At 37.2% G+C, this 11,630-nt stretch overlaps 1 protein-coding gene across 1 annotated transcript; it reads left to right on the top strand.

Moving 5' to 3' along the window:
- The first annotated feature begins 1,390 nt into the window (after positions 1 to 1,390).
- On the top strand, positions 1,391 to 2,173 carry LOC126890261 (uncharacterized). Its single transcript, XM_050659119.1, has one exon. The coding sequence runs from the start codon at positions 1,391 to 1,393 to the stop codon at positions 2,171 to 2,173; it is 783 nt and encodes a 260-aa protein (XP_050515076.1).
- Positions 2,174 to 11,630: the final 9,457 nt, after the last annotated feature.

The raw sequence follows: 11,630 nt of genomic DNA, 5'->3' as shown, positions 1-11,630 counted from the left end.
ATTTTGTCACAATCCGCACTGTTTAACGCACACTTTATATCACATGGTAGTCCAGTAGCTTGTCTTTGCAGATGATATAATGGACAGTCTATAACAATGTGACCTACTACAGTTATATTGGTGTCACAGGCGTAGCACATTTATTGATTTTTTTAATTGAGGTTTTCTTGAGAAACATCTGTATCTTCGGAATCATTTTCAGTTCGATCTAGATTTAGTTGACGACGTATTTTCTTCTTTATTCGTGTAATTCTAGATTTAATGCGTCTGTCTTCGAGTTTGGGGTAGATTTCTGTTAGCATTGTTAATAGTACTGCAATGTTTTTCGTGTATTCTTGTGCGATACTTAATGGATTGGGAAAACCGTGTGCATCATCCAGAAAGCTGACTATCTCTGTATAGTTTAATTCAAACAGGGTTGAAGCTTTATCAATAAATTCCTTTGCAGGTTGGATAAGTGATTCAGTAGAAACTGTTTCTCCAGTTTTTGTATCAGATTTAGTGACTCTTGGCTTTTTTGTTGATCTTGCTTTAGGTTTTGTAAAATCTATTTCTGTGTTTTCTACCGGTGGTGTATTAACTGGGGACGATATTTCAGAATGAGAACGTTTCGGTATAGTAATTTCTGTAGGGAGTTCTTGGGAATCCATTACTTCACCAGTGTTTTCTGTTTGATTTTGGACAGAGTGATTTTTGTCTTCGGTTGTTGCATTACAGGAATAAATAGAGTCTTGGTCAGTTTGGGATGTAGGTATGGACGGGTTTGACTGGATGGTCGTATAGGTACGTGTTGAGGCGATATGACCAGATTGATGACAGAGATAGCAAGTGAGTCCATCAGAAAGATGGATTCGGTAAGATATATTATCGAAGTCAATGAGAATTGATTCAGGAATAAAAAGATTGTCGACAGGTGTATAGTACACCTGCCTACGAAAGCTTAATACGTGACTATATTGAGGATCTTGAATTCCCGCTCTTAAGAAAGACATCGGTGAAAGAAGATGAAAGTCCTTCTCGGCAAGATATTTTTCGAGGATGTGATGAGGAATAGACGGACAGACACTAGACAGCAGTAACCTATTAGCAGGAGTGATTAGTCTTCTCGCTGTGATAACATTGTGGCAGATTGACAGTTAGCCTACGACCACATATGTGTTGACCGGCTGGGGAAAGAAGAGGAGACGGATTGACGGACGTCGGTCAGAAGATTTTAGAAACTTAGAATACAACTGTCATAATTTTTCTTACTTATTTTATTAGGTAGTTTGTTGTAAATAAACCAATAAAATAGTTTAAAGTGTGCCCCGACTACTTTGCATCCCGCAAACCGGCCACATTGGTGACCCCGAGAAAAAGACTGTAAGTACAAGGATTTAAAGACGACATTATGACAGATAACGACCAAACAATGCCAAACGATAATGCTACACCATACGAAGGCAATGATCACCCAATAATTGCACGGGTAGGCATAAAAGCTCCAGAGTTTTGGCGCAATGAACCAGAACTATGGTTTCTTCGGCTGGAGGCGCAGTTCCGACAAGCCAAAATAACATCTGACAACTGCAAATTCGATCATACTGTTGCTAGTTTAAACAGTGACATACTAATAGAAGTGGCGGATATTGTAAAGAATCCAACTGCTGGCAATGCCTATACACAACTGAAAGCTCGCCTTCTCGAAAGGTATGGCATTAGCTCAGATGACAGGATCCACAGATTAATGGAGCTCACTCTGGGTGACTTAAAACCCACTCAACTACTCCACAGAATGCAAGCTCTGGCCACGGATAGCATTAGTACACAAGTTCTAAAAAATTTTTGGTTGGACCGCCTACCACCTTCGGTTCGAAGTGTTATATCTGTTCTTGATGGAGATCTAGAAGAGCTTGCTAAGAAAGCCGATAAGTACCTCCGATGTTCCAATTTTCCAGTCATGGCTGTTACCGAAAGCCCTATCTTAGACAAAGCAGTGGCTGCATTGAATGACCAAGTGAGCGCTTTATCCAACAGATTAGCTGTAGCTGAAGAACGGCAACAGATTCAAATGGTCAAGAGTGCCAAGTCATCATCTGACGAGCAGTGTTACTACCATCGAAGATTTGGTGCACAAGCAAAGAAATGTAGACCACCCTGCAGTTTTACAAAAAACGACGAAAGGGCGCAGTAATGGCGGCAACTGCAGCCCCTCACATACCACGCCGCCTCTTCATTACCGATAGTGTTCTCCAACTTCAGTTCCTTATTGATACAGGGGCAGACCTGAGTGTGCTTCCACGTAAAATCTGCACTGCGACTCGGCCCAGCACTGTATGCCTATATTCTGCCACCGGATCGTGCATCCAAACGTATGGGCAGAGACAACTTTCATTAAACCTTGGTCTAGACCAACCTGTAACATGGACTTTTGTAGTCGCAGATGTCACCACACCCATACTAGGAGCCGATTTTCTTACACATTATGGCATTAGTGTTGACATGAGAAACAAACGACTAGTAAGCTCAAATATGTCAAGCAGTATTACCTGTGTGTCTCGTCGTGTTAAAGTACCAGAAGTAGGCCTATCCACTGCCCATCCTTACGATCGTCCGGCAGCCACTATACCAGAGGATACTGAAAGGGTCCAGCACTATATTGAGACTCGAGGTACACCAGTATTTTCTAAACCACGAAGACTTCCACCAGATCGTTTTCAAGCTGCACGAGCAGAATTCAATGAGCTGATGCAGGCAGGCATTATCCGACCATCAAAGTCATCTTGGGCTAGTCCGCTTCACTTGGTTAAGAAGTCCAATGGACGATGGCGAGCCTGTGGAGATTTTCGCCGTCTAAATGCCATGACCAAACCAGATCGCTACCCAATACCGCACATCCAGGATTTTGCTAACCAGCTACATGGAAAGAGAATTTTCTCTTGTATTGATTTAGTACGTGCTTTTTACCAAATTCCAGTCCACCCGAAGGATGTACAAAAGACGGCTGTAATAACCCCCTTTGGACTTTACGAGTTTCTCCGAATGCCATTCGGTTTGCGAAATGCTGCCCAGACGTTCCAGAGGTACCTCGATCACCTTTTTCGAGAATGCCCATATGTGTATGTATACATCGACGATATTTTGGTTGCCTCGGAGACTGATACCGAGCATGAGAAACACCTGGCATCAGTACTTCGGATTCTGGAAGCAAATGGACTTCAAATCAATAAGGATAAATCAAAATTCCGTGAAAGTGAAGTAAACTTCCTGGGTGCCACGGTCTCCCCAACTGGCGTTCGTCCATTGCCGGCTAAAGTAGGCGCAATTCGCAACTTTCCACAACCTACGACCTATCGACAGCTACGAAGGTTTATGGGTATGCTCAATTTCTACAGACGTTGGTTACCAAATGCTGCGAATGAACTAATGCCATTAACCGACTTACTGTCTCAGCAAAAGAAAAAGAAGCAAGAACTGACATTAACACCAGCAGCTGCAGCAGCTTTCTCCAAAGTCAAAGAACTCTTGGCCGCGTCGACTGAATTGGTTTTCCCAGCACCGAATGCCCAATTGAACATGTCAGTTGATGCCTCAGATGTTGCCATCGGCGGTGTTTTGCAACAGCTTATAGGTGAACATCTACAACCCATCGCTTTCTTCTCTAGAAAGCTTTCTAAGACGGAGCGAAACTATAGCACTTATGACCGAGAGCTGCTGGCCATATTCAGTGGCATACATCACTTCCGCCATTTTCTTGAGGGCATGCCGTTTACCATTTATACTGACCACAAGCCTTTAACGTTTGCCTTCCAACAGCGACATGAGCGGCAGTCCCCACGACAGATACGCCAACTAGAATTTATTGGACAATTCTCGACCGACATTCGACATATTCAGGGTGCAGCCAATATCGTTGCCGATTGTCTCTCACGACCCGAAGTAGACGCTGTCACAACACCCATTACGATTGACTATAATCGGCTATCCGAAGCTCAGACTACAGATGAGACTCTCCAACAAACTCTGAACGATCCTGCTAGCTCCTTACAACTTCAGCGAATAGTTCTACCAGATAGCCAACGACCTATTTATTGTTCAGTCCAAGATGATCGTATACGAGTTTATGTGCCAGCTGTGTTCCAGAGAGACGTTTTCCTGAAGTTCCACACGCAGTCCCACCCAGGACATGCTGCTACATTACGAATGATTGCCGAACGCTTTGTGTGGCATAACATGAATCGCCAAGTCAAGCAGTGGTCACGAGAGTGCATCCAATGTCAACGTGCCAAAATTGGACGTCACACTGTTACACCTGTGACACCTATAGGAATGCCAGACGATCGATTCGCACACATACATGTCGACATTGTGGGCCCACTTCCAACAAATCAGAACTTTCGATACCTGCTCACAATCATCGATCGTTTCACAAGATGGCCCGAGGCCATACCTATCTCGGAAATTACAGCCGAAGTTGTTGCGCAGAAGCTCCTTGAGGGATGGATATCTCGGTTTGGTGTGCCAGCAACCATAACAACGGATCGAGGTAGGCAATTTGAGAGCCACTTATTTCGCCAGCTCAATAGATTGCTAGGTGTACAACATATTAAAACCACTGCCTACCACCCACAGTCAAATGGATGTATTGAACGTTTCCACCGAACCCTTAAGGCTGCTCTCATCGCCGCGGACACAGTATCGTGGGTTGACGCCCTCCCTCTGGTCATGCTAAGCCTTCGAAACACTTTCAAACAGGACATTGCGTGTACAGCCTCCGAGTTAGTGTATGGTAAACCAATATGTCTCCCTGGACAGCTGCTTGTCCCTAGTGCTGCTACACCCGACGAGCATAGTTTTGTCCAACGACTACGTCAGACCATGGGAGCATTGCGGCCTATACCGACGAGCAACCACTCAGTCCGCACTGCCTTTGTCCATCCGGATCTGCAGACTACGAGTCATGTGTTTGTGCGGACTGATAAAGTAAAGCCTCCGCTTACACCTCACTATACCGGCCCGTTCAGAGTGTTGGAACGAAGTGACAAGTTTCTAACTGTAGATGTCAAAAATGTTCCTCAGAGAATTTCCATGGACCGACTCAAGCCAGCATATATTCCAGCGGCCCAACAGGTGCAGGAAGAACATGTATATGCCAACCGTCTGATGAGTAACACGGTCAACATTGCCGTTCGAAACCAGTAGGTTCTTCACTGGAGGGGAGCCCTGTGGCAGATTGACAGTTAGCCTACGACCACATATGTGTTGACCGGCTGGGGAAAGAAGAGGAGACGGATTGACGGACGTCGGTCAGAAGATTTTAGAAACTTAGAATACAACTGTCATAATTTTTCTTACTTATTTTATTAGGTAGTTTGTTGTAAATAAACCAATAAAATAGTTTAAAGTGTGCCCCGACTACTTTGCATCCCGCAAACCGGCCACAACATTATCTCCTATTTTTATACCTCCGTGGTCTGTTAAAAAAGTGTCAACAACTTCTTTACTGGAAAGGTAGATGCAGATTCTGCCGTTAGAAATTAGTGATGAAAAAAGTACATTTTTGGGTTGTACTAGTGATCCTACTGCTGTAACGTAGTCTTCTAATTTTAGTGTGTCTACTGCTGGGATAATAATGGCTTGTAGTTTCGAAGGGAATGTAACTGCTTTCTGTTGGGTAATTTTAGAGTAAGATGGTGTTTGTTGATCGGGTAACATTGGAGGACCCCTGTAGTCAGAAGTACCAGCCATCGGATAAAATTGCTAAATACTTTTTATTTTAATTTTCTTATTTCGTTTCATTATATTGTAATTGGGTCAGTACGACTCTGTCCATTACAAAGTATTTAACTTATCGAAGATAAGCCAAAAAACAAGTTTTTGTTAAACACCTTTGAATTTACAAAACTGTATGACTGGATTGAAATTCTATAAGATTTTGATGAAACCGTAAATATATTGATAAAAGTACTTACGACAATCAAATCACAACTAATAACTACACTACTGGTTATGTTTCTTATAATTATTTTAAAGATTTACTATGGTAAAGCGATGAAAAACTTCGAGACTAAATTTAGGTGTACTTAATCAACTAAGTTCAGGACCGCACTCTCGCCTGAATATTTGCTAAACCTGTTCATGGTTGTTCTCTTTGACAAGCTGTAAAACACTAATTGTCATTCATGTCACTGAATGTTCATTTTTTCGTAGCAACGAAGGGAATCTGACGTAATACTTGACGACGGGAAATTATCGAAAAAAATTCTCAACATTAATATCCCAAGAGAGTGAGAATAAATTGACAATAATGCGACAATTTTTCGAAAACTTGTTTCCTGGCAATAGACACGAGAGTAGGGCTTATAATACCGGAATTCCGGGATCCCGAATACCAGGATCCCGGACGATTTTTGTCCACCGGTATTTATAATAAAAATACCGGTATTTCGGTATTAGCTTAATTTATAAAAAGTGAATTGATGCACAATAAACTTTCTTGTAAGATATTTTTTGCTATTACAAGAAATTATTTTTGAAGATAAACAACCAATATCATTGTAAAAAATATTTATTAAACACGTTTATTACACATACAAGTCAAGTAAAGGGCTTTCTAAAAGTGTGAATGTCGTTAATTTAAGGCGAAGATTTATATCAGCTTCTGCAACCAAATTATTAAATCTCGTCTATACAAATACATACATAAAATGAGATATAAAAATTCTTAAATATTTAAACTTAGACTACTTTATTTTATAAATAAGCCGTAAGATTTATTAATCAGAATTGTTTTTACATTTTCAGATCTATTTTTCATTTTTTTATGTATTGTGGTGTATAAATTAGGCTCACTTATTTTCTGAATTATTAATAATAATTGAAAATATATAGCGGTCTAAATACAGAGTAATCCATATAAAATATTTGTCACAGTAAGTTTATCTTTGTATTAATATAATTTTTCTACAACCGTGTTAAAAATGCAATTTTTAGCACTTCATAGCGTTAAAAATGCTACTTTAAAGCACTAGTGTTTTAAACATTTTAAGGCACTGCAGTTAAAAGTGAATTGTCAAATGGTGAAACGTCAAAATATTTATATATCATTTATTAACATTAATATTAATAGTACCACTTGCGCAATTTGAAAAAGGTGGTTTAAAAGGTTTTTTAAAATTTAATTTAAACTGTATTATTGCATTTTTACCACGTTTGTAGAAAAAAAACTATTAAAATTTGTTAGAATATACAACTTCAGAACAACAACAATAAAAGTAAGATGTTATTCTATAGTTGTTATGATTTACGTATTGACAGTATAGGCAGTTTTGATGTAATGTCAAGAAAAATATAAAAATGGAATGTCAGAAGTTCAAGTAAAAGTTTTGTAGATATTGTCCTGTAATTGACAACGAATAAATTATAATTGTTGATATATAAGACGTTTGTAGAAGAAATATTGTATGATATACGTGTTAAAAAGTACATTTTTAAGGCACTCAAGTGAATTGCAAACTTTCACATGCGTGCCTTAAAATTGTACTTTTAACACTTATATCATAAATAACTATTAAAGTTAAATTAATTTACAAATAGCAAATTTCATAAGTAAAAGTATGTACTATCCTATTATACATATGCAATATTTATTCTAGAATCAAATAGTTTTTCTATTTGCACATTTTTTGTATCTACCTATTCCTACTCTCCTAAAATTTAATAGGTTTCATATATTATTTATTAACAAGTAGAATCAATAACTTACATAATTTTTATATGAACCAAAAGGTCGATTGATGTTGTTAATGCCAGTTTAATCAAATTATGACACTAATAAAATAATATTTTGTAATTTTACTACCAAACTAGTGAATTTTTGTTCCTATCCGAATAACTCCCTAATCCTAATCGACCGATCGTTATGGAAAATACCATTTCTTATCTTACATAATTTAAATTTTAACTTGTCATGATCCCCCTTACTAATAGCGGTTGGAAATCATCTATCTAATTAGACTTTTAAACGACGTATTTCCTCCCAGCGAGGACGTACTCCGTTTATCCAGAAACTCCTACGTTCTATCGCACATTCTGCGTATATTTCGAAAGTAATCGAGTTTCTAATTCTGTTGAAAATGGAGAAATGTAGCTTTGGCATATCTCTTATATTGTTTAAGATTTAAGATAAGTAGAGTTAATTGTTTGATAACGTTTCGACAATGGAACCCTCGTCCTCGTCATGACAACTTCTAGGAACTCGATGTACACTGTTTGTTGACAATTATCTGTAGCTGCGTACTACATGTAGACACGGCTAAAACCTCGGGTTCATTCGGAAAAATATTTAAGTATATAAGATTTTTTGGCTCACTTTCATGAGATGCCCCAGAATCAGGTTCAAGAGGTTGGCCATGCGAAAAGTGATCCTAATTTATACACCTAATAGTCCATGTCGTGGTGAGACCGCTGCCGTCTGAAAAATTTTTTGATTCGGTTTCTTTGTGGATTCCTATTCCAAAACGTCCCCTTTAAACAAATCTGAAGGGTGCCGGGCGGAATTTTGGGGCAGAACTTGTTGAAACAATTTTTTTAAACAAATACAAAAGATCACCTTTTTTGCTCTGAAACATATATTTTTAGGTTTTTTGGGTCATTTTAAACAAGAAAGGTATCTTGTAATTTTTCTTAAAAATTGATAGTTTTCGAGTTTATTTGCGAATTTAAAATTTTAGTTTTAAACAGAATTTAAATCGAGTGATTTAAAATCTGAAAAATGCAAAAACTCATATTTAAATTAGTATTTTTGAGGTTGCCAGATACTTAAATTGGAGATTAAACATTCAGCTTTAAGATTCTGAAGAATGATCGCGTCTAACCTTAATATATACCGTTGTTTTTTAATTCTTAAACATGCGTGTTTATCCGATTTTTTTCTCTCCTATCTCCTTCTAAAATCTCCTATTTTCCTCCGAAAAATATTTTTCTAGATTCTTTGGGATTTTCGAGGCCTAAAAACTCATATTTAAATTATTATTTTTGAGGTTGCCAGATACTTAAATTGAAGTTTAAATATTCAGCTTCAAGACAAAGTGAACTTCTGAAGAGTGATTGCGTCTAACCTTAATTTAAACCGTTGTTTTTTAATTGTTAAATATGCATGTCCATCCGATTTTTTGGCGGTGCGGCGCGCTCTATTTCAATAATCTCCAATTTTCCTCCGAAAAATATTTTTTCTAGATTCTTTGGAACATTCTAAATAAAATAAGTTTCTTGACATTTTTATCAAAAGTTAATAGTCTTAAAGTTATAAGCGATTTAAAATCCGAAAAATGCCAAAATACGCATTTTTATCCAATGACAATAAACACAACCACCCACTCCACCCCCTGGAGGTGGGGTGGGGGTAACTTTAAAATCTTATTTTAATAATAATATAATATAGTTCCGAAAGTATCCGGAAAAAAGAAAGCAGAATTATAATTTTACGGTATTTATTTCTATCACTTGAAACATAAAATTTCAACAAATAATTCATCTCATTTACTTATACAACCGCCATTTAAACTGACCGAATCAAACCTTCTTTATCTCGTGGCGCTGCTCGTTTTACTTCAATCTTCATCAGTCCCCATATGTTTTCAATGGGGCTAAGATCTGGAGATGCTGCTGGCCACGGAATTGTTGCCAATTCGTGTTCTTGCATCAAAGCTTGAGTATAAGCAGAAGTATGGCATCTTGCATTATCTTGCTGAAAACGCCACCCCTCTGGATATAAAACGAGCCGTTTCAAGAAGAAAACCATTTAGGTTGTCACAATATTTCGTACTATCAACAGTACCATTAACTATACAGAGAGATGTAGCACCACGCTGAGATATTGCTCCCCAAACCATTATTTTATTGGGAAATTTGGAAATTTGAATGGAAACATTTTCTCTTGATAGGACATTTAGATGATTTGCACCAAGCTGGAAACAACTTTCATCAGATATAAAGACATTATTAAAATTATCTTCTCGAAAACGTTGACAAAAATCTATTCTTCGTTGCCTTTGCAGAGGTGTCATTGTAGGGATATTTTTTGGATTCCTTGATATGTAGCCTTGCTTTTTCAGTGACATGCAGACAGTTTCTGGGCACACTTTTGTTCTTCGTTAATTTCCAAATCTGTTCGCTAATTTTCGAAATCCTAGGCGCGGATTTCTTCGTCCTAAGCCACTAAAACATTTAAATTGTTTCCGCGAATCTTACGCGGTCTACCCGAAACTGGTCTATGGCACATATCTATGCCATTTTTTATCCTCTTTATTGCCTCATACACTGCACTTTTTCCGAGTTCAGTAAATTGCACTAATTTTTTAACGTTTCGGGCACCCTTTCTATACAAATATTCCACCACTTTTATTGTTTCTACTTGCGACATTATTTCACAAATCTTAAGTCTGTTTACAAACAACAATATTTGCCAGATGGTGTTGTCATGCGATTTTGTCCATAACCTACTATCGGCACAACCTACTTGATGCATTACTTTTGTCTTAAAATGTTACAAAAAGGAAATCTATTAAAATTAAAATCTATTAAAACTTTAAAATTCCGGATACTTTGACGGATAGTCTAGACGGACTATACAGGGTGAGTCATGAGGAACTGTACATACTCCTACCTCGTATAGAGGCTCCTATGGGGAATAACAAATGACCATTAAAAAGTGTCTGCTCCCATTGTTTAATAATATACAGGGCGAGTTTCGCATTTTGACAGAAATTTGTATTCGTCATAATTTTTGAACGGTCAGATCGATGTGTCTCTTATTTTGGCCAATCGTTACACTATTACTACCTAATCAACTAATTTATTCAAACTAGAAAAAAATCAGGTCCGGCTTTAAAAAAATTAGTTCGTTTGGGTCTTAGAAAAAATTTCACCCTGTATACGCTTTTTGAAAGCTCTAATATGAATTTTACAAATTAGACAAATAGGCAATTAAAATGGCATATTTATTTTTTTCCGCACACGATTACTTAATTTTTTATTAAAAAATCAAATTTCACTATGAATTAAAAGTTTGGTAAAGTGAACCATAGATTAAAAAAAAATAACTTTTATTACAAAAAATAATTTTTTTTGCACAAATAAGTAATTTATGTTACCATCCAATCAACTGATTTATTCAAACTAGAGAAAAATCAGGTCCGGATTTAAAAAATTAGTTCGTTTTGGTCTTAGAAAAAATTTCACCCTGTATACGCTTTTTGAAAACTCCAGTATGAATTTTACAAATAAGACAAATAGGCAATTAAAATGGCATATTTATTTTTTCCCCACACGATTACTTAATTTTTTATTAAAAAATCAAATTTGTCAAAATCGGAATTTTAACCTAAAAATGAAAAAAAAAAAATGAACTCACGGTTTAACTCGCTACAACTCTGTTCCATTTTAATATTTTTTTTTCTGAAATTTTTACAGCACATACCTGTTACCATTGTGAAGGCTATGAAAATTGTTGTAGACTTTCAGTCTTCTTCTTGTAAAAGTTGCAAACTTGTAAATCGCAAAAATTAGGTGGAAAATTTAAAATTTATCAATTTGATCACGTCTATGTTAAACTATAGAGTCCAAAAGAAGTGTTATGGGAAGTTTTAGAT

Source organism: Diabrotica virgifera, chromosome 8, assembly GCF_917563875.1.
Source record: "Diabrotica virgifera virgifera chromosome 8, PGI_DIABVI_V3a".
Lineage (NCBI taxonomy): Eukaryota > Metazoa > Arthropoda > Insecta > Coleoptera > Chrysomelidae > Diabrotica > Diabrotica virgifera.
This window is presented reverse-complemented; position numbering and strand designations above follow the sequence as displayed.